The sequence below is a fragment of the Nelusetta ayraudi genome, unplaced genomic scaffold (assembly GCF_046127955.1).
Source record: "Nelusetta ayraudi isolate G7.1 ecotype Tasmania unplaced genomic scaffold, CSIRO-AGI_Nayr_v1 ptg000015l, whole genome shotgun sequence".
In the NCBI taxonomy this organism is placed as follows: domain Eukaryota; kingdom Metazoa; phylum Chordata; class Actinopteri; order Tetraodontiformes; family Monacanthidae; genus Nelusetta; species Nelusetta ayraudi.
The window spans coordinates 999,888-1,024,068 of record NW_027466065.1 but is presented as its reverse complement, the minus strand read 5'-3'; the positions used below and the strand labels follow the sequence as shown (position 1 = coordinate 1,024,068).

General features: G+C 45.0%; 2 protein-coding genes across 8 annotated transcripts in view; one reads left to right on the top strand and one right to left on the bottom strand.

Annotated features, from left to right (window-relative positions):
• syne1b (spectrin repeat containing, nuclear envelope 1b) overlaps positions 1-20,704 on the bottom strand; it is a 65,782-nt gene extending 45,078 nt beyond the window's left edge. For 3 of the 5 annotated variants that reach the window (XM_076023233.1, XM_076023234.1, XM_076023235.1), the window contains exons 1-27: positions 13,779-13,945; positions 12,298-12,359; positions 10,063-10,158; positions 9,062-9,145; positions 7,680-7,772; positions 7,303-7,481; positions 7,030-7,226; positions 6,311-6,420; positions 5,787-5,819; positions 5,400-5,507; positions 5,179-5,316; positions 4,540-4,704; positions 4,350-4,462; positions 4,052-4,220; positions 3,855-3,951; positions 3,679-3,699; positions 3,158-3,360; positions 2,906-3,070; positions 2,632-2,784; positions 2,413-2,556; positions 1,999-2,166; positions 1,740-1,898; positions 1,477-1,641; positions 1,180-1,314; positions 877-1,035; positions 583-791; positions 235-343 (exon numbers count right to left, since the gene is read on the bottom strand). In XM_076023233.1, the coding sequence (XP_075879348.1) occupies positions 235-343; positions 583-791; positions 877-1,035; positions 1,180-1,314; positions 1,477-1,641; positions 1,740-1,898; positions 1,999-2,166; positions 2,413-2,556; positions 2,632-2,784; positions 2,906-3,070; positions 3,158-3,360; positions 3,679-3,699; positions 3,855-3,951; positions 4,052-4,220; positions 4,350-4,462; positions 4,540-4,704; positions 5,179-5,316; positions 5,400-5,507; positions 5,787-5,819; positions 6,311-6,420; positions 7,030-7,226; positions 7,303-7,481; positions 7,680-7,772; positions 9,062-9,145; positions 10,063-10,158; positions 12,298-12,359; positions 13,779-13,854 (3,510 nt within the window). In that variant the 5' untranslated portion in view covers positions 13,855-13,945. Of the gene's footprint in view, positions 1-234; positions 344-582; positions 792-876; positions 1,036-1,179; positions 1,315-1,476; positions 1,642-1,739; positions 1,899-1,998; positions 2,167-2,412; positions 2,557-2,631; positions 2,785-2,905; positions 3,071-3,157; positions 3,361-3,678; positions 3,700-3,854; positions 3,952-4,051; positions 4,221-4,349; positions 4,463-4,539; positions 4,705-5,178; positions 5,317-5,399; positions 5,508-5,786; positions 5,820-6,310; positions 6,421-7,029; positions 7,227-7,302; positions 7,482-7,679; positions 7,773-9,061; positions 9,146-10,062; positions 10,159-12,297; positions 12,360-13,778; positions 13,946-19,274; positions 19,574-20,427 lie in introns of those variants that run through there. The other 2 variants (XM_076023236.1, XM_076023237.1) reach the window with 2 other exon arrangements.
• Positions 20,705-21,864: 1,160 nt separating this feature from the next.
• On the top strand, positions 21,865-23,910 carry myct1b (myc target 1b). 3 transcript variants are annotated; one of them, XM_076023232.1, is made up of 3 exons: positions 21,885-21,981; positions 22,555-22,606; positions 22,957-23,910. In XM_076023232.1, exons 1-3 carry the CDS (start codon positions 21,979-21,981, stop codon positions 23,457-23,459), a joined length of 558 nt encoding a protein of 185 aa, XP_075879347.1. In that variant the 5' UTR covers positions 21,885-21,978; the 3' UTR covers positions 23,460-23,910. The 3 variants fall into 3 exon arrangements, with proteins under 3 accessions (XP_075879346.1, XP_075879347.1, XP_075879345.1); XM_076023230.1 differs by having other exon boundaries at positions 21,889-21,981; positions 22,486-22,606; XM_076023231.1 differs by lacking the exon at positions 22,555-22,606 and having other exon boundaries at positions 21,865-21,981.
• Positions 23,911-24,181: the final 271 nt, after the last annotated feature.

Genomic DNA, 24,181 nt, shown 5'->3' with positions numbered 1-24,181 from the left:
ACATACTAAGGTTTATACGTGAACAGCAGCTATAGAAATTATTGCCGATTACATGCCAGTCAGCATATTCAGAATAAGCCTGCGTTCCCAGTAAATGAGGCTTTGCGAGGAGAGCAGGCTGGCTGGTGCAGCGTCCTACTCGAGCCCTTTAGTGCAATACTGGAACATCGGAATCAGAATCATAAGAGAAGTCACAGAGAGTATGATTGGTCTATGGGGCATCAGCTGACTCACCAAGATCGTTGTCTTCACCTGGCCGTATTTCCTGGGATCATTTGCTCGGTTTCTCAAGAGCCGCAGTTGACTCTCTTTGGATATGAGCCAGCAGGAGAATTCAGCATACCTGTTGTAAAACACATGGGAATATCAAATATTATTAACACGTGTTGTTTCTTATTACGGAAAAGTTTTGTGTTCACCACCACGAGTGGCTTTATTAAAAGTTCAACAGTTGGGTCGTAGATCTTATTTTCTGACATGAAAATCTTTCTGATCGTTACAAATGAGATGAAGACCCAACCATCTGTCTGCAGACAATATAAACACAGCACTCAACAAAGACTTATTATCGGCTTTTAGCACCTTGCATTGTACTCCTTCCATTTATCGGGATGCTGCATCAGCTTCAAATGGGTGTTATTGATTTCCTCTTGAACCTCGGAAAAGTCCTTCCTCGCTGTTTCCAGGGTCTGGTGAGCAGCGTCACCCTCGGGGAGCTTCTGGCAAAACTCCTCCATCAGCTGCAGCCTTTTCTCACAAATAGACTTGGGGCCCCTCTCCTTGAAAAAAGCCTACAGGAGATGGAACACAAGAAAGTGTTAGAGGCAAGCAAGGCAGAAATCCTGGTGGGCGCCCCTCCACCCTCTCTGTGCTCACCTTGTGCTCTTTAATTAGTCTTTCGCTCCCGGTGCTGGATAAGTGTCGATTCTCCCGGGTGAGCTCGGCCTGGCACTCTAGCAGCAACCCCATCAACTTGCTCTTCTCCACCTCAACTTTAAGATGTATGAGGTGAAAGGGTGTATCCGTTTGAATGTCCTGAGAGAAAGAAATTAAGGGTCATTTTTAAAGGTTTTGACGCATGTAATTTCTTCCATGAAACTATAATTTTATTCAGAACGAGAGCTAAATCTCTGTTTTCCTATGATATGACAAGACACACAAAAATGACAAGGCACCGACCTTCCAGTGTTTGTGCAGCTTCCTGACCGTGTCCTGCAGCGACTGCTGCTCCTGCTCTGGCAAAATGTCTGTGAGCTCATCACAGGCTTTGAGGAATGTATTCAAGACACGCTGGTCGAGCTGGCCGAAGAATTCCTGCAGAAATACATTCAAAGAATACATTGAATTTATAATTTTTTTTCTTTTTTTACAACATGCATGTTATTACCCCATCTACAGAACTGCGACACTCTACCGTGACATCACCCCCTGAGGTGATAAGTATTACGCCCATACGCCCAGTGTGTGTTTTCTCACTGTGTGTTTCTTGAGCAGCTCCTCTGGGTTTCCTCTTTCCGTCAGACAGTTCTGTGCCAGCCTGAGAACCTTCTCCAGCTCCACCCGGGATTCATCGAACCTTTTCATGAGGCTGCTGTTGGCCTCCATGTGCTTTCGCCACTCAGTCGACTCTTTTATCAGGGTCTAGACACAGAAACAGGTGGCCCCCGTCCCTCCTTACAGTAAGTGCTGAGACCACAGCAATGGCAGAGGAGTTATAATTGAGTTTATTTTTAACTGACCTGCGAGGAGGCCTGCAGGTCTGCCACTCTTTTCTGCAGAAGGCTCATGTCCAGGTGCTGCAGCGTTTTGCTGCCGTTTATTGTTTTCTGGATGGTCTGGTGGTTCCTCTCGATCACAGTCAAACACTTCTTGCAGCTCTGTGTGAAGGTCGCCAACTCCTGCAAGGTTCAGTGCAGAGCCGTTTGTCAGCGATTTGCTAAATCGAGAGTGAAAGTTCTCCTGCGTGGGTGCGACAGACACTGGCGCCGATCTGGTTACCTGGCATTTCTGTTTAAAGTCCACCGGTCCCTCGGAGTCAGTATTGCTGGTGATGTGACTTGCCTTCTCCAGAGCTTGGTAGAAGCCTGTGATGTTCTTTTCCATTTCTTCCAGAGGAGGCAACAGCGACTGCGTCTCTTTCAGCAGAGGCACACATCTCTCCCTTACCTGATCAGAGCAAAGTGTGGCATTTGGAGTAAACCAAGAATTCACTGCATGTTTATTTTACATGAATACTTTTACAACTCCGGGGTAACCTTTTTTGTGATAAAACAAAGATTGTGCATCCTTGAAATTTGCAAACAAAGAAAACATATATTTTAAGGAGTTTTAATCTTCACTGCTACAAAAATTTAGATTATGCCACAATTTTGTGGTCAAAGAATAAGAATTTGATGTCGAGCACACACACACCTTGCCTAGCTGCTCTTTGATCGATGTCATTACATCCATCATTTGCGCAACCTCCTCCTGCGGAGTGTCTTTGGTCAGCAGCTGAGCAGTGCGACTTGCTGCCTTGGAGGCGGCTTCCATGGCTGGTACTTTGTGTTTGATTTCCTGCAGCAGGGTTCAACACACAGAATATTAATACAGGCAAAACTGAACACGACTGTCCAGCGGGGAGATGTTTACCTCGACGTCTTGGGCAAAGGCCCTGACGTTGAGGAAAGAGATCTGGACAGGAGCAGTCATCTTCTCATTGGTTGCATCCATGAACATCTTCAAGGTTTGGATGCCATCTTGGTAGTCTTGCCTCAACCTGTCCACCTCGTCGGCCCTTGCATACTGCCAAAAGCACAGAATTTTTTTTTTCCTTTTTCAATAAATAATTTCAGAAAATCTCAATTGATGAGATATTTTTTCACATTAGAAAAAAACAAATTCAAACCAAAATGTGCCAATTTACATGCTTGACTTTGACAAACAGCTCCCTCCATCTGCCGTTGAGAAGGAGGAGCTGCTGCTTCAGATCACGCGAGACCACATCATCGCAGGTCTCGATGAGGAAGTTGCCGGCATCGTTCATCTCCATGTGCTGCTGCATCCAGTGAGGCAGGTTTCGGAAGAAAATCTGGAGGGCAAAACAACACACATCATAGCGAATTTTATTCGGCGTAAGTGGCGCCGCACTGGTTGCACCCGCCTGACTTGTGCTTACACGCTTGGTGTTCTCCGACTGGCTGAGCATGCGCTCAGCGTCCTCCAGCCAGGCTTGGAGAGCCGCCACGCTGCTGGTGTACTTCTCCCAGTTGGAGATCACCTCCTCCAGCATGCTGCGCACGCTGCGCACCTCCAAGGCCAGGTTCTTCCACTGCACCGTGGCATCGTTGAGGAATTTACTCACCCCCTCGACTTCGTCGACTGGAAGCAAGAAGATACATTCTCGATTCAGCAAATGGTGACGCGTGACAACAGTCGCTGGGTCACACGGCGACTTGGTTTGATGCTACAGCGAATTGGGAAATCAAATCTCAGCGAGCATTCTAGCCGATGCAATTATTGTTACTTTTGTCATGCATCAAGCAATGTCATGATTGTTTTTGTTTTGTTTTTTAGGTGGAAAAAGGTCAAAGGTCTTCTGAGGAAAAGTGCAGTCCCACATTCACAGAAAGGAGGCGCTCAGGAAATGGAGAAGAAAAAAAAGTTTTTAAGACTGTCAGGCTCTTTTTTTAGACTTACCTCTGTTACAGGTTTTAGACCCTGTAACATGAAATTGATAATAAAGACAAGCAGTAAGATAAGTTTATAATAGGCCAGACAACAATAAATGCATAAAAGTTAAATAACAATATATAAAAATGTAGTCAGTGGATACTATAACAGCAAAAGAACCAAGTGACAGAACAAAGTCTTACTTGAACTGTCTGACTTGACGTAAACTTCTGCAGCTTGCCTGAGGGCTGCAAAAATCACCTCATACTGGTCAAAGAACCTGTGGCCCTCTATGAAGGTCTGGAACAAAAAGCATTAGCGCAACGTTACAAACCCAAAAAGGTCTATTAGGAAACACCAAAAACCATGAGCTAAATTCCAAACTCCCCTGTGCACTTACGAGGTAACTTTGTAACAAGAGCTCGACAGAATCCCTTCTGCCATATTTGATGATCCAAGACTTGAGCTTGGACTCGGCCAAGATTAGGAAGGCCATCAGCCGATACTTCATTTCCCAGAATTCCATTTTAATCAGGTGAGAATGTGACGACATGGAGACAAAGTTGAACCTGCAAATGAATCACGTGTCACAAAAGAAACGCCGTTGTCGCCATTGTTTCTGTCATCGTCCAACTAACACAGTGAGAAGCACATATTGAAAAAGAAAGAAAGACACGACATCTCATCAGTGGTCCTACCGTTCGGCCATGTCATGGAGCTGTTCAGGTGGAACCGGCACCCCGTTCACTGATCTGTCCCTGTGGATCTGACTGAAAGTTTGCCTGTGCAGCTCCAGATTTTTCAGTATCTCCTGCAAAACAGCAGCGTGAATGTGGAGGACTCGGCACGCAACACACCGAGTGACGCAACGGACCCGTCGCCCGTTACCTTATGCTGCTCGAGTTTCCTGTGCAGCACGTTGGCCGTCTCCTCGTGAGCGTGCTGGAGAGGAACATCCTCCCTGAGAGCCAACTCTGCCCGGTGGAGCCAGGCTCCCACCACTCCCAGGGGGCCGGGAAGAGACTTGTCCAGGTGGATGTGCCAGTCCAACAGCTACATTTGACATCCAAATTTTTTTTTAAATGAAAAAGAAGAAGAAGTAAGATCCTGGTGTAGGGAAGTCTTCTCTGTTCAAAATATTCTTACATGTTAAAAAGGTGGGGCGGGAGGGAGTTTCTGCCACTCTAGACAGGCTGTGGATGTGCAGTGGAGCAGATTGACCGATGAACAAAAACCTCCTCTGTTCCCATCCCCTCCCCTCTGAACACACTCGTTATTCAAACACTTGTGCCCCACTTGGTTTGCGCTGGCAGCCACCAAAGAGAGAGAGCCCTTGTTTTTTTGTCTTCCTCAAATGATGATAAGATTCACTGTGGTTATGCAACTATTACACACTGGCAAACAGCAAATAGGCAATCTATTATGTCCAGCGACAGCTTTTTGTTGAATTTATGTACGATTAATCTTCGTAATTAATTAAAACAGTCTTCTTTCAGTGGCTTGGTCATAAATTATTCATGCACTCACCCTGGCAGACACCCGGTCCCACGCCTGTTTGACCAGCGCTTGGTCCACGGACAGCTTCCCATCTCGGTGCACCGGCTGCAGCAGCGGCTCCGTCTGCTTCTTCTTCATTTCGTACTGCACGCTGAAGTTCTTGAAAGCCTGCGAGACGGCGGTAGATCGGAAGGCAGCGATAAGAGCCCTGCTCAATAAGGCGCCACTTTCTCTCATCAGGTGTGACTTACCTGATACTTGTCAGTGAGATTTCCTTCGGCTCCCTGAGCCCGTAGCACGTCTCTCTCCAGCTGATCCAAAAACACCTTCAGCTCTCTCAGCATCTTCCGCTCCTCCCTCTGATACAGCGCAGGAAACACACTCAGCCACAGAAACCAAAACCATTGTATATTCATCCTTTCCCTCATCCCCGCATATTTTTTGTGAAGAACTCACACCACAACAACAATTCTAAAACTACTTGAGGTAAAGGAGTTAAAAAGAATTGAGTGGCAGAAAAAAACATTAACGCTGAACTAGCTCAGAAAGTCACGGCAGTGGTGATTAATTTGAATTCCCGACTTAGAGGAAAGGTGAAAAGATGCTAGTGTTTAGTCCGTTAATTTTGTCAAACATACCTCGAGCATTTGCTCTATATCTTGGGGAGCAAACTATCCAGGAAAGCAGCAAGGCACACAAAGAGATGCAAACACACCAGAGAATGCATTAGGTGCATAACTTAAGAGAGGCAAAGAGGAAGAGAGGGTGGATGACGGCAAGCCAGGGATGCACTCCAGACACTGAAGGGACATGCAGCAGCACTGTGGACTGAAGTCTCACCTGCAGCACCGGTACTGACAGTGCAAAAGTGGGAATTGAGCCAAGAAGACGCTTCATTTATAAAAAACAAAAAACAAAAAAAACAAATACACGGGTGGAAAAAAAATTAGACGGGTGACCAAAATGATTGCTGTGTTACCGTTTGCATGCCATGATTTTTTTTTGATTACTTACACAACTATGTGATAAAATGACACAATCACAAGTGTACAGACATGTTACACTGTGCGAACATATAAACAACAATGACAACAGTACTAACAATCTTTGAAGCACACAAACAACACATGACACGCAACACAAAATCTAAAAGTTTTGTTACCTCATCGTGCTGTCCATCGGCTTCAGAGTGGTGAGGGTTGGGGTAGTGCTTGAGGAACTGAGCCACGTAGGTCATGATGGACTTCTCATCCGGTTTATCCACGTCCACATCTTAAGAAATGCAGCACAATGAATACACATTTGCAAAATTCTGATGACTTTTTGCACCCAAGATAAACTTACAGAAATAAATAAAGCTAATGGTTCCTTGGCTTAACATTAACATTAATGAAAACAATAACATTTTTGCGTAAATTTTCATTTGTGCCCGGGAAACAACAGGCAAGGAGTCAATGTGACAGTGTTTTCAGAGGCCTCAGGAGGATGAATCTCCACGGGCCTCGGAGCTAATTATACACATCTACTTTCATCTCCATGCTTGGCCTGATGTTTCCTGAAATCAGGGTCAAGCTCTTGTAAAAGCAGGAACGCTTCAGTGCAGCGCGTCTGGCAATAAAAGGCATCACGACTCTGCGAGTGCAGACAGAACTGCAGAGTCACTGCAGGCTGCCCTCACTTACAAACTAAGAACAGAAGTGAGCGCTGAATTTAAATCTACAGGGCTCACCATCAACGTTTTAGAGTTGTTAAATCCTCACCCCAAATAAACAAACAGACGGCCGCAAGATTGACGGAATCACGTTAATCGTTACGATTGATGCAAATCTGTGGATGAGCAAACTTCAAAGCAGAACAACCATCAGGAGAGGCAAAGATCACCTTCGGGATCCAGCAGGCGGGGGATACCCAGCTCGTTTTCAGCAAGCGCGAAGGCGTCCTCCAGGTTCTCCCTGTTGCTCCGCCTCCGCACCACCTCCATGTCCACCAGGTCGGGCCTGATGGCGTGCACCACCGACTGGAAGGCCACGCCATCGCGCCAGCTGGGGCCAAAGTCCCTCACTTCGATACCATGATACCTGACGGCGAAGGACGGAGCGTCTTATTCACACGGATTGGGAAGTGGTGCTTTCGCAACAAGAGAAGGTGGCATACTTGGCCGCCGTGCACTGCACCCATCGGAGCAGCGCCTTCTTGGCGTTGCCCTGGAACCTGTTCACCACCTTCCTCTTCATGGGCGGGCTTCCAGTTTCCGAGCTGGTGAGACTTTCCACAGAAGAGTTGCTATTGGAGAGGGCCTGCAGGGCCGGCAGGTTACTGGTTAACTCCTCGATCTAAATGAAGAGGAGCCACAACAGGAAGAGAGAGATTGTGACCATGGCAACATCAAAAGAAAGGAAAATGTCTGTGATGTTTTTGTTGTTGCTGTTGCTTGTTTTGTTTGTTTTAGCTGCAATTTGTGACACAATCCATAATGCGTTCATCACTCAATGACCCCTCGCTGTTAAGATCCCTGGAGGATAAAGACTGACCTGAAAGTAGAGGATCACGGTCCAAATCAAGCCCAGAACGATGGATGGTCGTCCGTCTGCGATGTCTGTGGCATGAATGTTGACAAGTTTGATCTAAAGCAAATGAAAAACATCAAAGCAGATGACTTTAGAGAAACACAGTGGAGAGGAAAAGTCCAATACAGAAATTGCTTTTTCCATTTATTTTTTCCATTCAAAGTGTACACAAAAGTTCTCTTCGAAGGATTATCGCAGGCTTCTGTCTACCGCTGCTGATGGACATCAAAGTTGGATCTTTGATGCTTGCGACAGCTGTAATAAAGCAAAACTGGGATAGAACGGAAACAGCCTATGCCAAAAAAGTGCACCAGGAGGAAGAAAGGAGAGCGATTTGGTTCAGCTCGGCATGAAAGAGAAAGCGGAGGCACCTCAGCACTGCAAATCCCGCCAGCGGGCGACTGTCACAGTCTGTCATCCGAGGTCTAGAAGCACACAGGTTTTTGGTTTTTTTTGTCGAGCCAGCCGCCATTAAGAGGCGTTTGAGTCGCTTCATCAAAATGCGCGTCAACAAAAGCTCGGCAGCTTGGCGGCAGTTCAGGAAAAAGGAGAGAGTGGCTGCACGCATGCATGCATCAAAAAAGAAAAAAAGAGTGCACACAGCAATAGAGATCACAAGAGGCGTTCACACGAGTGGGTGACTGACCGGGGATCCTCGGTACACTGACTGAAGCCGCACGTGACGAGGAAAAGAGATCACAACAATGTCAGTCACCATCCTCAGGGAAGCCGGACTAAAGTGGGGCACGGGCTTCACGCAGCCAGGGGACTCAGAGACGGGTTATGTAATCAAGAAGTCCCTTTTCTATTGGCCACTTTGCTGAACGTAGGGCAAAGCTGAGCGGCAAAAGAGGCACAGTTTTTTTTTGTGTGCAGGGCCAGAGCAGATTTTTCAAAAATGAGCCGAAGAATAAACTGATTTATTTAGGGATTTGTGACTCACTCTCTCCAAAAATATTTTTCAATACACACAACATATATTTCTAGCTTGGCGTAAATGTAAAAGCAATCTGAATACACATGTAGATATACACACTTTTTTAAATACGTGCATTTGTGGATCTCTGCAATATTTGGAAGACGAAATATCAGTGTGTGCATCAGTTCATTTGCGAACCCTTTTGATTTGCATACGGATGGTTTTTATAATTCACAGAAAATGAGTAATATTTATTGGTGCATTGAAAAAAGTAAGTCATTGATATTTGATATATAATTGCTGAATATATTTTAAGACGTTTCTGACCCCATGCTTGTGCACCAGCAAAAAAACAAACAAACAAAAAAACATATACGCTGGAAATGTGAAAATACGCTGCAAAGAGCTGCGGTGAGCGACTGCTTACCTTTCTACCCTCGAGGAACTTGAGCGCAGTGCCGATGTTGGAGACCCAGTGGATTCTTTTCAGCTGGCGACCCTGCTCGCACGGCTTCAGACGGAGGGCAGAGGAAACAGGCGGAACGGCAGGTTAGCAGAGTACCACGACAAAGCTTTTCAAGAGAATCTACAACTTTTCAGATTGGACACAAGGTTTTTTTATATTTTTTCCCCATTGCACCAGTCACCGCTGCTGGAACTAATTTAGGTTATAAATTTTTTTTTTTAAAAAGTAACATTCCCCGCAACTGAAATCAATTACTTTATTGGCGTGGATATAAATGGTATTTTTGAAATTTGCTCCGCAACCCAACAGAGTACTTTTTACTGAAGCACATGAACTCATTTGCCAAGTAACAGCTCAACAGATGACATGACAGTTTGTTCAAAGACGCCACTTACTGCTAAATCCCTGCTGGGTTTGAGGCTTATGTGTCTGTATGTGCGCATGTGCGCATGTGTGTGTGTGTGTGTGTGTGTGTGTGTGTGTGTGTGTGTGGTGTGTGTGTGTGCTGGGTGAGAGAGAAGGAGAGACACCAGTGAGCCAAAAGCTTCCCACAATTCCCAGGATCAGTTTATATTAGGGGGATGCATCTGCTTAATGCGACAGACATCTATGATTTGAACTGCACCTGATTAATAGATGCCAAGGACTTCATTATAAACACAAACCGTATTTTATTATATATACATGTGAACAGGTGCATAAAATGTGTTTTTATTAGTGTATATTGGCAATGATGGTCTATTAACTTCTTAACCTATCTGTCAACAAAACATTGTGAATAATATGTTGAGATATTTCTACGCTTTGATTGAATTCTACAATTTTAAACAGCAGTTCTCAGTAGCTCGTTCTACACTCAATCAAGGTTGCAGATCATCACAAATTTGGGCACTCGGCAGGTAGAATGAGGTTAAATTTGTGTATTCAGTCAATTTATGATTCAACTCCATATTACGACTTACAAGTCTTTGTCCAGAAAGCACTTCCAGCAGAGCCAGGAGCTTCACCCCATCCTTGATGTCTTCAAACAGGTCATTGATCTCCAGCGGTGGTTTATGCTGAGGGTCAGAAAACACAAGGTTAAAAACGTGGACAGCTGAGTGGCACAAGAAAAGAGACCTCCAATAAGATCATTTATACAAGTGTGCCACATATAGAACCGAGAATAACGCTGCCGTGGAAAATATTATTCCTGGCCCTGAGCAGTGATGAGGAGGAAAATCAAATGGTGCTGGTGGGAAACTGGCTTGTTAGCGGCGACCGCAGAGCCTCCCTGCAGCTGAAAAGATGGTGTCTCTTCCTCGCCAGTGGCTCACTGCCCAGTCCCGAGGCGACGGCACTCATCTGACCCTCATGCCTAATTCCACTGCACCGAACAAACTAAGGCGCACATTTCAGCATCATTGTCTACAGTACACATACGCGAATAAATGAAAAAGACGCGTCTTCCCATCAAAGAGAGGCAACTCAACACGGGAGTTCTTTATTTGGCACCATATACAGGTCACTTCACAGCTCATCATAGTCCATGATGGGGCGCTGTCGACCGGCTATTTGGGACAAAACAGCGTGAAAACGCTCACGTCCCAAATGTTATTTGTTTCTCTATCATGTAGAACTAGAATTACTCCAAAGCGGCAATATCTAATGTTGTAGCAACACTTTTTTCGATATGGCTTTTTAAGTGCACGTATATGCAGCATCGAGCAAAAAATAAAAAACAGCATCTATAGTGTCCCACCCTGGAAAAAAGCCTCCATGGAGCCACATGGAGTCACATGATGCCTCTCCTCAGTGGAAAAACTGTGAAAATGACCATGTTGTTTTTGAAGCTAATACATTATCAAAGGAAGTAGAAGCAGTGAAGGCTGAGTGGAAAGCATAACAACTGTGAGGAAGTGCAGGCCCAGATAATACAGACTTTCGCTCTGTCAGAGGTTAAAGGTTGACTTTTATTCTCATCAATTGTTCACACATGGACATAAAAAAGGCTCGCAGTTCATTAAAAAAGAGCGAGGGTGGATCCTCCCAACTTTCATTTTCAGAACCCGGCCCGATGAACGACGCAGGATCCATGGGGTGAATCCAGCAACGTTTCTCTCATTAGCATGCGGAGTGCATAAGATGGACTGCACTCCTTGAATAATAAAGAATCAACATCCAATAGAGCGTCTCTGCACCGGATCACCCCAAAAACTTGGACTCGTCTCGAGCGTTGGCAGCCACAGTCCAAAACAGTCGCACAAAACAGTGACAGTGCATTAAACCCATCAGGAGGAAACGCCGAAGCAAAAAAACTGCTTGATTCAAGTTCAAACACAGAGAGTCTAGTGTGCGTTATGAACTTATCTCGGCTCGGATTAATTAGCACGAGGAAACTAAAGTACAGCTTGCAATTTTAGAGTCACAGCGTGATGTAATGCAGCATGTTGTTGCTGAGCACTCCTTGTAATTTTAGCAGACGACGGCCTGCAGGGGACCTGTCCTCCTCACCCTGTTGCTCTCCATCTGCACCCCTACACACTGGGCCAGCCAGTCCTGGCCAAGAACACACACACACACGCACGATTCACTAAACACCCACCTGAATGCCTACACACTCCCACACTGCATTGGCACACACGCACTCATAGACACCGAATCCGTGGAAACACGCACACGTAGCCCACACACTCCGGTCTCTGAACCTCTTGCTTTAAACTCTCCGTGGGCCCATAGAAACACACAGTCAGTGGCGCAGAAGCTCAGCTGTGTGTGTGAACGCCGGTCATGAGTGTTTTTTGGAACCGAGAGACGGAGCAGCGCATTAAAACCTGGCGACGGGCATCGCTGCGCAAGAAAAAGGTCTTATTGAAACGTAACAATGCACTCGTTTTTTTTTTTATCTTGTTAATAAAGCTAACTTTTGGATTTTTTTTTTTGTTGTTGCATGGTGGAGCTCCTCCAACTGCTCAGCAGTCTGACATAACACTGAACCAAGAGAATTAGCATTGTCACGATCAGCTGATAGACTTCAGCCAACCCCTCTGATGGATAAAGGTCAAACGACCAACCAACTGACAGCTGCGATAAGATCGTTACGACAGGCCTGGCGAGCTTGTGAAATACACCTACAGCCGTTTGGCAATTCACGATGGATGTTACAGTGCAGAGGTACTCAAAGGCATGAATGGAAGGGTGGAATAAATCACTCTTACCTTTGCCAAATGAGAATTGATCCACTTCGTGAAGGTTCTCTTCTGCACCGCCTCTTGTTCATCTGTAAAATTAAAGGCACGAGTCAATAAATACGACTTACGAGAGGCACCGCATGCTCCGGCGGTCAATGTACAGCCAAAGCCCTGCACACTTCAGACTGTGGGATCAGGTGGCACAACCGAAAGGAGGGGAAAAAAGGAAACGGTTGAACATTTCACATCCATCGGCGCAAGATTTCAGCGATTTCATTCTATAGGTGAATGTTTGAGGTGGTGTTGAATGATTTGCTTGCCGATAAGACGCACGTTAGCAGGAGATCGTCCAGGTCTGTCCCTTCAAACTGAAGCAGCTCAGTGTATCTACACGTCGCTGCAGATGTTTGCTAATAGAAAAAAACCTTCCGTCAGTATTTGGCGATGCACCAAAGAAGCCGGTCTGATCTACTGCCTGACAGCCACTACAGCTCTCTAGATGTATAGCCTGGCTTGCGTGCTTGCATCCTCCGAGCTCTTTCTCCTTAAAGGGCCAGAACCTGTCGACATTCTCAGTGCCTAATAAATACATTTGTATTTATTTTATGTCCTGAACCTCAGAGGAAACAGCAAAACACTTCAAGGATATCCGCTAATAAAAGCCACATCTGTGGCAAAAGGAACTTCGCAGAATACAAAAGCCATCATTTCATCATCATCTGCCAACCTCCGAACTTTTTCCCAGTTTTTGGAGAGGCAGCGATGACCCCTGAGGCAAACGCCTGCAACCAGCGAGTGTTTGCAATCCAACTTAAGCCAGCGCTCGTGTATGATTGCCCCACAGAAATGCTTTCAAAAAGAGGTCATATGAGGAGATTAGGGAATGAGTAGACAGAAAATTCCTTCTCGCACCCTTGGCGGGCCGCCTCTCATTCCCAGCAACAGCACGCGTGATTGTTTAGGTCGCCACACGCCCCCTTCGCGCCCCAGTAACATATTCAGCCACAAAGCCTCATGAATTATGCAGCGAGCCTAAACAAAACAAGTGATTTCTTTTGCGGCAGCCGTGCATGCTAGCAAGGGGGCGGCACGGGGGCTGATTCCAGCCCGTCACGCATGCCGGCGGGCTGCACAGTGGCCATTTTTAAACATCCACCCTTGGTGATCTAGGCGGCGTGTCACGTGTTCCGGGGGAAACCGACGCGGACGCTAACACAGACAGCAGAGGCGGCTACGGTGACCCACGGGCTAATGCTTCATCATCGCTGGATGCACCGTAGGGGGTCGGAGGTGGGGGGGGGGAGATGCCCGCTGAAGCAGAAGGAGAACAGGCAGAGGCTGCAGACGCACACGTGAAAACATTAGCACAGGACGCAGGCGAACGTACAGCTGTTTGGAATAATTGGATCCGGGGGATTCACCCTTCAACCATTAGCATATGTCACTTCGGACGTTCACTCGTTCCAGATTAGCGGATGGCAGATGACGGCTGCTGCCGCCCTACTTACCGCGCAGATACTGGAAGAAGCCAGTGACCAGGTTCAGAGAAGTCTTCCTGACAGACGCATCCTTATAGTGAGCCATTCTGCAGCCCACTCTCCGGCTCTCTCCCCTTGCTTCTCATGAGTTCCAGCGTTCATGCGCGTAAACCGTGCGCACAAAATGAGGTCCACGGTGGAAAAAGAGAAAACACACACACACACACACACGCACAGCCGTCACCTCCTCTTTTTTTCCCCCCTCCTGTTTTAAAATTTCCAGCAGGAAGCCAAACAGATCTGCCTGCCCTGTTTCCCCGGTGAGAAGCCAAAGCTGCTGGGAGCTCTGGTGAGAGCGTTGCCCCTCCTCCTCCTCCTACTCCACCACCACCACCCTCCCCCCTCACTCTCACATACACTGCTACACGCTCACACACACACACACACACACACACACACGCTGACAGAGGAGAGAACTCTAGCACAGGAGGTCACAGACAATCCCGTCTTTCCGTCTTCCTGTGTTTTTTTCCCCCTGTGTGCGGAGGAGCCATGCCTGTGTGGATGCGCACAGCCCCCCCGCTGCACTGCCTCGCTGTATCATCACACAGGCTGAGGCTGGAGAGGGATCAGCCACAAGCACGGCTCCACCAATCAGCGTGCGGAGGATGGTGACGTCACAGGCCTGGATGCATTATCACCATGTGTGTGTGTGTGTGTGTGTACATGCAGGGAGGAGGGGCAGGGGGATGTGTTTGCTGTAAGATTTGTCTCATCTTCAAAGAGATTAAACAGTTCATGAATTACCTTTTTTTTTTAAATGTCAGAGTGAATAAAAAAATCACGATAATAATCCTGTCGGACAATAATTGCATTGTTTTAGCTTTTAAAAACATTGTCGGCCCCCCGGGGGAAATATTGATTAAATTAGAGGGAAGCTAAATTAAAAGAGTGCTGCACAAAGCTCACCTCCGGTACAGCAAATCTTAATAATTGATGCTCAGCCTGCTGAAAGACACGAGCAACACCTGCTCTTGCTGCCTCTCCATCAGTGTCAGAGCTATTGTGACGACAGAACGGACACACCCACCGCGGGATTCCCATCACACACACACACACGCGCGCGCACACACACACACACACACACACACACACACACACACACACGCACGCACACACACACACACACACACACAGTGTTCTGTGAAAGCTCTTCTGCTTCCTTGTTTTTTTTTGTCTAGTAAGAAATAGCTGAGTGACTTGAGCTTCAGTTAGTCCGTCTTCTATTGGCCCGCGACTCCACTTCCACTCTCACACAGTGCAGCACGGGATCGCCTCCTGAAGAAAAATCTCTTTATTCTTTCAAAACCACCGGCACACTAAAAGCTTTTCTGATGTACTAAAAATAGAGCCCGGGTTTCTATTATTATTGCTCTATGGAGCACTAGTGCGACTGGCCCACAAAAGCTATTTGGGTAAAAATAAAGAAGGTTTATCCAACCCCACCCCCAACATCAAAACACCAAAAGGTTCAAAGAAGCAATATTTCTACTATGCCAAAAACGGCATTAACTGGGCTTTTGGAAATTACAAGAGCGGTGCATTAGTTATAATGATATAATAACTATAGTCACTACCCTTTTACTGTTGTACGTTTCATTCCCCGCACAATTTCCGTAGTCAAAAGATCAAAAGTCTAGCAGAATATTGTAAATTCTGCTTTTTGTACAGGATCAGAATTGTGTCCCTCTAACATTTATGGCGCAAGTCAATAAAAACAAATTTAGAAATTAATAAACGCTAGAATAAAAAAAATATTCACGACTTGACATAATATTTAATAAAAAAAATAAAAAACAACATTTAGTCATCAATAAAGTTTACAGAAAATGGGAAAATGTATCAGAAAATTGATAACAGCCAGTCTTTTTTTATTAAAATAATGGTTGTTAAAATTTGGCTCCTGAAAATTGATGATGTATAAAGCAGCTACACCGAAAATGGGCCAAATGTAAATTTTCCAGCAAAGTTTGTTGCACTGTGAGAAATTCTGATACTGAAACTTAAATATAAAGCAATTCCCAAAACAAGAACCAAGTAACTTTCTAACTTTTGGAGCAAAGACGCTTTTGATTTTGTTGTGGCACCTAAAGTTATTCTTCAAAAGTTATTCTTTAAAGTAATTAAAACCAAAAAAAGGCTGCAAAATAAAAAATTCTCCTGATATTCCATAGTCACAGTATTTGGGAGCTGTCCGGAGTCCTGAACTCAGATTCTCTGATGACTTGACTTTGAAGGATGGATGTTATGTATGCACATCTCAAGCTGACAAACTGGCTCTGACAGGCATAAAAAAACAGCTCCCCGTCACTGAGTCATTATCTCTTAGTCAACTGATTTAATTAAGCCCTGTGTAGCATAGTGAGCTAAGTGGCAATTAAAAGTGAGCAGGCCAGGCTACAACAGCCCGCCAAGCAACAAAACCACTAAAGCATCTGCAATTCAAAAGAGTAATGGAGTACTTAAAGTGATCTTAGGACAGATGATACCTTTGGCAATACTCTCTTGCAGGTGCTCGGCTTCACTGGCCTGTGTCGGCCACCGGGGAGCAGCATAAAAGCCCATTCACTCTGCCCTTGTTCCGTTTTAGCCGAGAGTAGCTGTACTTTAGCTTCCGACGAGCAAACAACAATGGGACAGGGGATGACTGTCCAGTCTCAGACGCTCGACACAGAGGATTTATTGCCCACAGAGTGGATTTTCCTGGTCAGCAAAGCAACATGGCAACAACTCAATGCAGAACAAAACAACACGGAGCGCCAAAAATGAAAATAGATATCGATCTAAAACTCACACCCACAGTTTTAGACAGATTTGGCTTTGAGAAGATGATGTGGGGATCTTTTCTCAGTGACGCTCGCGAGTTCCCTGGCAGCTGCAGGTGACACCGCAGCCTTCAAGCATCGCCCACAGCTGACAGCACGCACACTCGTTATCCTCGCACTCGCTTTTCACTCCGATTGTGATTCAACTAATTTAACCGAAACTGTCTAAAATATATCCCCTGGGGACTTCACAAATGGTTCTGATACCTCCCCCCCACTAGTTGCCACCTTGCTGCCATTTTCATAGGGGGTAAAAATGATGAAGATCTGTGCATGTTTTTTGGTTAATCGTTTCACAAGGCTGCTTCACTTCCATTTGGAATTAAAAGTAAAGTAAACATGTATTGTATTAAAAAAAAACCTCTTGATGTTACTTAGGCCCTCTAATCACTAATCACTAATCTGCAGGAAAACACTTAATAAGAAAAGCCCTTTCGGGTTACACTATGTCACTTAACTGCAAAGGTAGTGTCAGGGAGAGAAATAAGGACAATAAAGATCACGTATTTTCAATCTACCAACATGCGACAGAAGAGGAGTTGTCACGAGATGAGATCTCACAAAGTCGTCACTGACTTCATTACATCCTGTTTGACACGCTGCCATAGATGAAGCGAAACTAACAAATTGCCCACGAGAGCCTATGCGTGCGCACTGAGAACCCACACCCCACCGAGAGAAGTGACCGCACACATTTCAAGTTACAAACTGTTGCCCCGCTACAAAGTTGCGTTGCTCAGACTGAATACAGACGCACCAACAAGGCAAAGGCAACCACAGCTCTGAATGGGAAATGCTGTCATTGACATTAAATGTTGAAAGAATGAGAATGCGTGTCCACAAGGCTACACATTCCTAAGTGTCAATAATTAATTCACCGAGACACACTGTGACACTGCTTAGTGGGAGTCTGAAGTCTGCAGGATGTCTTTTTATGACAGGAAGCTTTCCTTGCCTTACAGCAACAAAAAAAAAAGGAGTGGGGGTGGGGTAATGGGCCCAGGCCACCTTTTGCTGTTCGCCATCCTCATGGCTGCTAAAACTCCTGGCACTGTAACATTCTCCAGATGTGACCCAACACCTAATTCCACTTCCTGATGTGAAACCTCAGTGGCAGCTGTCACTTTGTAACACAGGTCTGCACACTGTTAAGTGAATGTTTTTTTGAATTGGAGGTTATGAGATGGCCAACAGAAAATGTATCACTATTCTTAAGCAAGAAAATGATTCTGCCAATTAAAGAAAAGCTTTTTTATTTGAAGGTAATAATTTAAGACATGCATAAGAGAGAAAGCGAGAGAGAGGGAGACAGACAGACAGAAAGAGAGAAAAAACATTTGTTTGAGACTCAACTTCAAAATCAGGGTCCGTCACTACCTTGATTTTTGGGGTCAATAATAATGTTCTAAAAGGCAATAAAAATGGTCTGTTGTTTACACAATGAGGTAAGAATGACTAAACCATTTTGACCAAAAAATAGTCATTATGATGCACTGTCAAAGTTTTTAGGCTTTTGACAGGTGATTTTTTTTGTCACTCTCTATCTAATCAAAATAAATATTATTAAGTCTGTGGAGGTCGCTGTGGAGCACGCAGGAAACTAAAACTGTCAACTAGGTACTGTTGGCATAACCACAGACCCGTTTTTCAAAACAGTTGTTATGGAAACAATTCATAACAACATTTCAGAGTATAACATTACTGCAGAAATACATCTAATCTGATGCAAAGCGGATGCAGCATCGACTCGGCTCAAGATGTCATAGTAGTGGCTCAATGCCCTTGTCACAAAAAAGGGGAAGCCAAAAAAAGCAAGCCCCAGTATTGATTCAGTCTCCTCGCAAGGGGAGAATGGGTGTCGGGTTTTAGTGCTGTTTGAAAGAATGCCACAGTTCCCGTGAATCCAAAGTAAGTGTGGCTCACTGTCTTGAACCAAAATAAGTGATTCTCACTGAGGATGTTGATGCTTAGAAATCTCAAAAAAGACAAAAGAAAATCTATGAAGGAGCTAAATAGCTAAGCATTGGAACATTTCAAAATAAAAACGTATTTGAGAAAATAGAATTATCCGAATCATATTTCCTTAGATAGACTCCCAATTCACAATCAGATAATTTGCTATTCTGTAAGGAAATGTGCTGACAGAGGGAGAGCGTGTCAATAATACAATGGATAAGGAAAGCTTGAAAACTCAATTTGTGGCTCATTAAAAAAAAAAAAAGAAGACTTTCAAAAATGGACAACTACTTCAGTTTTTCACCAGAAACATGGAATACATAATCCTTCCAGGGCTCCTGAATGTGGCGTAATCATAATCATATTAAACAATAAAGGAAGTTGCTTAATTCCAATTAGACATATTCTCCAGCTGCATGCCTGAATGGTTCATTGTGTGTGCAAGTGTGCGTGTGTCTGTGCGTGCAACTGTGTGTGTGTGTGTGTGTGTGTGTGTGTGTGTGTGTGTGTGTGTGTGTGTGTGCGTGTGTGTTGTGCGTCCTACCTAGCAAACTTTCAGATGGGCATGCAGCCCAGGCTCTTGAATCAGCACAAAACGACTGTGCAGCAGCGCAGGAGGAGGGGGGTGGGGGGGGGAGTGTTTTTCCGTCTGAAAGGCGGCTGAGAAATAAAGAACAAGACTCACCCTGCAGCCTCTGCATCACGTTGGCGATGTCCAAGTGCCTCGGAGAGGCCATGTTCTCCCGCCGCAGCATCGCTGAAGGGATCGACAGAGTGATGCCGGCTTGGCAGCAAGAAGAACCTTCACAACTGTCATGTACGGGACATCCCCTCTGCCCCTCCTCCCGTCTGCTCCTCTCTCACTCCCTCACTCTGTCGGTCGAATCTCACTGCAGGGCCAGGGCCAGGTCCAATTGAATCTCAGGTTTCATGCAGGGACAAGACGCCTGACTGTCCAATAGAGGTGACTCTTCCATTTGCGCTCTGCAAAAAGCAAATAGCAAGACAGCTTGGAATGGCAGCCAACTTATTTTTACTGCATTACAACTGCTATTTATCTTGCTCTTATTTGATTTGCTTCAGTTATTTTTTTATTTTTTTATTTTTTATTTTTTTTACCTAAAATCTGCTCACGAGGATGCTCTCGAGAACAATCCTTATATCAACTCACTTGTGGGGCACTTTTGAACCTGGTGTCCCGGAGACATTAGACACATTATTTTATGTTTTAGAAAACGCTGTATGGAAATAATGCAGTGCAGTGTGTTAAACCATTCAACTGAACCGTGACCACAGCCACAAAGACATTGAACAGCATGCAAATAGACAATGACACAACAAATTGTCACATTTCCTGTTTGAGAAAAATAGATTTGCTTTAGTGATGGTTTTCCATTGTTTGTTTGTTTTTTGTCTATAAATAATAACAAATTACACTAGGGAGATTTTGAAAGCGCACGACACACATAAACGTCATCACCACTAAACGGGAAGTGCATCTGTTCCGCGTGAACTAGCTTGAAACTAAGTGCTTTAACACGTAGAGTATGATTTTTAAATGACAAAATCCCCGCTTAGACAGGTGTATGTGTGTATTACAGGCAGAAGAACAACACAGCACAGTTTATTGCGGCCCGTAGAGATGCTGTGGAGCAGAGGCGGGGTGCCAAACCCAATAGGAAGCCCGTCAAAACTGCACACGCAAATTAAAACAGACACGGCACGAAGTTAGCTAGAAAGCTCAAAAACACACATACATATACAGACACACACGGTAGCGTGACAGCGAACAGGAAGCCGTGGACCGAGCAACAACAAAAAAAAGCATTTCGCCTTACCGCTTCCAGGAGTGCAGCGATTCGAAACTTCGGGTTCCGTGTGTTTCCCTAGTTGCCAGGGGTGACCGCGAAACATGGCACGCACGCGAGCCGAGGCGTGCGGCGCTAGAAGGAGAAGCGACGAGCAGTCAGTGCACGTGGTGGGCGCGTCGGAAGTGTAACACGTCCCCGTTCTAATGTGTGACACACGGCAGCGGGGCGGACACAAGGCTTCATTCTGCGGCTCGGTACGGAGGAATTCCACACTTTCTCCTCCGAGTGTCACCTGGAAGTTTGTCCGTGGCGCTTCAAGCGTCGTCAGTGTTGTGACGCTGCGAGACTTCCGGCTGTCATGACGTTAACATTCCTGAAATAAATCAGGTGTTTTGATAGATGCATTCTCGTTAAATAAATAAATACATTTATTTAAAAACACACACACACACACACACACACACACACACACACACACAAGCAAATTCTGATAAGGGTTCATCATGTAGTGTACACTCGTGTTGGTTTTACCTTACATTTAGAAAAAAAAAAATTAAAATAAAAAAACCAACATATTTTAGACTTCATGGTCCTCTCAGTAAAGCACAAAATATACCGTCACCGTCTGTGTGAAAAGCTCCCTCAGTATATCCTATCAATAAATAAGTAAGCAAACTAAATGGAAACGGCAGGGGCATCAGTTGACACCGCAGACCATCTGGTGGCCCTCTGCTGGTTGTATGTAATTAACGTCCTCCGGTTTAAGGATGCTGCGGTTTCTCGGATGCATCATTTGAAGTGTTTACGCGCCCCCTGCTGGACATGTGCGTCCTTGTTGATTTTCCAAAGCCTTCCTTTACTTGGAAGTTTCTGCACATCTGAATGACAGGAAAATTGAGTGAATTTGTCTTGATAGTGTCTTCTTAGAGGCAGAAAGAGAAAGGTAAAAAGACTTTATATGTGTTGAGTTGCGGGAAGTCGGTTTTTGGGGACTGTCTGCCTGAAGACGACAGGGACAGCGCAACAATGGAAGGATATGCCAAGACAGACTGTGTGCTTGACACTCAACAGACGTTCTGTTAGGATTTTCACTGGGTGAAATTGTCCAGGCCCATGTCAAGGAGCTTGGAAGTACTGACAGCGGTGGGTTTTCTTTTTAATTAATTAATTTATTTTACTGCACATCCCCATCTAAAAACTCTGTGTTGCAAAAGGTCTTTCCTTTGCTGCAAGGGAACCCGAGAAACCTGCCATTACTTGAGGTCATAAAGCCATTGTTGAAATGTATTGATCGTGAGGAAGTGATGCAAAAGGAAACAGCCGGTTTCCCAGTGTTATGTCCCACACAGATAAGCAGCACAACTGCTAATTTTAAAGCCGGAGAAGGAAGGAAGCATGACAGCAACGTTTCCGCTATACCAAACACTGTAGGGGTGGGGGAATCAAAGTGCCTGTCTTGGAAAAACTTGAGTCAGTCTGACTGCTCGGTGTTGGTGTGGAAACTAACGGCACTTGATGGTGGAACTATGGCGTATAATGAAACAAATCCCTTCTGGGTAATACTGAAATCAATTAATTATGGTAAGTGTTTCTGTTTTGTTGTCAAAATAGAGGGATTTTTTCCCCCTAAGACTCCAATGAGAGCACACAGGACATGGTTCGCTTGTGATATTCAAATGTTTCTCCAGTGATACCCTGAGTGTAAGTTTCTCCTCAGGAACAACTAGTTTGCATATTGAGATGAAGGACAAAATACTTGTTGTTCAAATGTACAATTAAGACCAAATATGTATATGTGGACTGATGTTGTCTGCAGACTTATAACTTTGAGTCTGTATTGTAGCAATGTGACTCTCAAAAAAAATCCCTGCACCGTAGTAGTTTACAATCATGCGGTTGCAGTTATTGAAATACATTTTAGGCTTTTTGTGCCTTTTCGCGGTCATGTTTCCTTCATTTCAGTCTAACTGTCTGCTTTTTCCGTGATATTTCACTTCAGAGACCATTGTCTTGAGCCACTTGGTTTCCCGTCGTCGTACACGGGTCTACCTAAACTTTTGTAATCTCTTTCCATTTACTGTTAAGGACATAACTTCAGAGGCAGCATTCTCAGTCTCCTTAACTTTTTCCTTGATACTTTACTCCGACGATAAGGTCAGTTTGTTGCTTCAAGACAATGATACATGCAGGCTGAACCCACGCACAGGTATGATGTAAGATTTTATGTAACGTATTCCCAGTTTAGCCATGCATTTCCAGAAATGAAAAAGAAAAGAAAATCAATAACAAGAGCAACCCTGCCTGCAACATATCTGGCAGGCGGTTACAAGATGATACACTGCTGTTGCAGCTGGAGTGCCATTTCTGATTAGAACTCATTTTGAAATGGCATTGTAGAGAAAAACATCTGGAGAGACAATCAACCCCCTTTTTGGAACATCGGAGTGCATCCTGCTTCACAATTTACTAAACAATTGCAACAATGATTTTAATTGCCAAACGCTTCCTCCTTTGACCCTCTCAATAGATTTTTTTTTTCTTTTCCCGCCGCTGCAGGAGAAATGATTCCTGCCTTCTGTTTGTCCATGTTTGTGGGCTTGGTGCTGGCCGCTTTGATCTACGTTCTGTTGACCTGGGCGTCAAGGCGCCAGGCCACCGCCAGGATCACCAGTCGCTCTAAGAAGAGATCCAACACTTCACAGTCCAACAACCCCATGAGCAACCAGATGGGTCTTTACAGAAGCACTTTTCTAAGCGTCTATCGGCAGCCTTCCCTGGAGCCAGTGGGCCCCCTGGGGAGCAAACCCGGCTCGGAGACATCCACCTTCCGCCCGTTGCCCAAGAGAAGCCGGGCTGCCCTGGACATGGGAGAGGACACCCAGGTCAGCATGCCTGACGACACGGCAGCCACAACCTCGTCAGATTCAGAGGCGCTGGTTCCAAACAAAAGACATTCCTTTTGGCTGGGCAACAACGGACTAAAGGGTTTCCTGCCTTCCCAGACCCCACCCCCTGCATACGACAGTGTCATCCACGCCTTTGAGGAAACCTGCACCTGAATTGGTTTGCATAACATCCACAAGAAATAAAATGTCGAATGGAAGGGGTCTTTGTTGTTTTTTCTTTGAGGGACTATCTTATATGGGACATTCATTACAAAAGCATTGTGCCCCTTACAGCAGATGACGCTTTTACAGCCGTGTCAGTTGTAAACTCTTTGTGTAGATATAAATAGGGGCTTTTTAAAATCACTTAAAACCCTTTTTTCATTCATTATTATTTAAAGACAGAAGTCAAAGGGTTTTTATGGTCTTGATTTTTTTTTTCTCTTCCTGGACTTAACACTTGCATTTCTGAGAGCTATTTTTACGCAGATAATCCAGTGGTGTGGTGCTGCAGTCATAATAAACAAGTTGTAATATAATTGTCCTCGGTCACACGTGAGAGACACAGGTGGAAAGCTATATCACAGTAGTGACAATTAATAAAGATACAATAAAGAAACCATAATGCCTTTGTCCCAGTGCTTCTTATGTGCCAGAGAAGACTAAAGATACATTTATCTGAATGTGAAATGGGGCATCCAGTTCCATACATTTAGTAGTAACGGCCACATTCTGGGTGAGGCTGGATGTGTCCATCAAGGTCCCGCATGTCAAGAAAGTCACATCAATTAGCGTTATACAGATGGGGTGCGCCGTGGTGTGAGGTTGCCATTCTGAAAGAAATCCCCCTTTTGTGAGGTGCATCAGAAAAAAACAAACAAAAAAAGCAACAACAA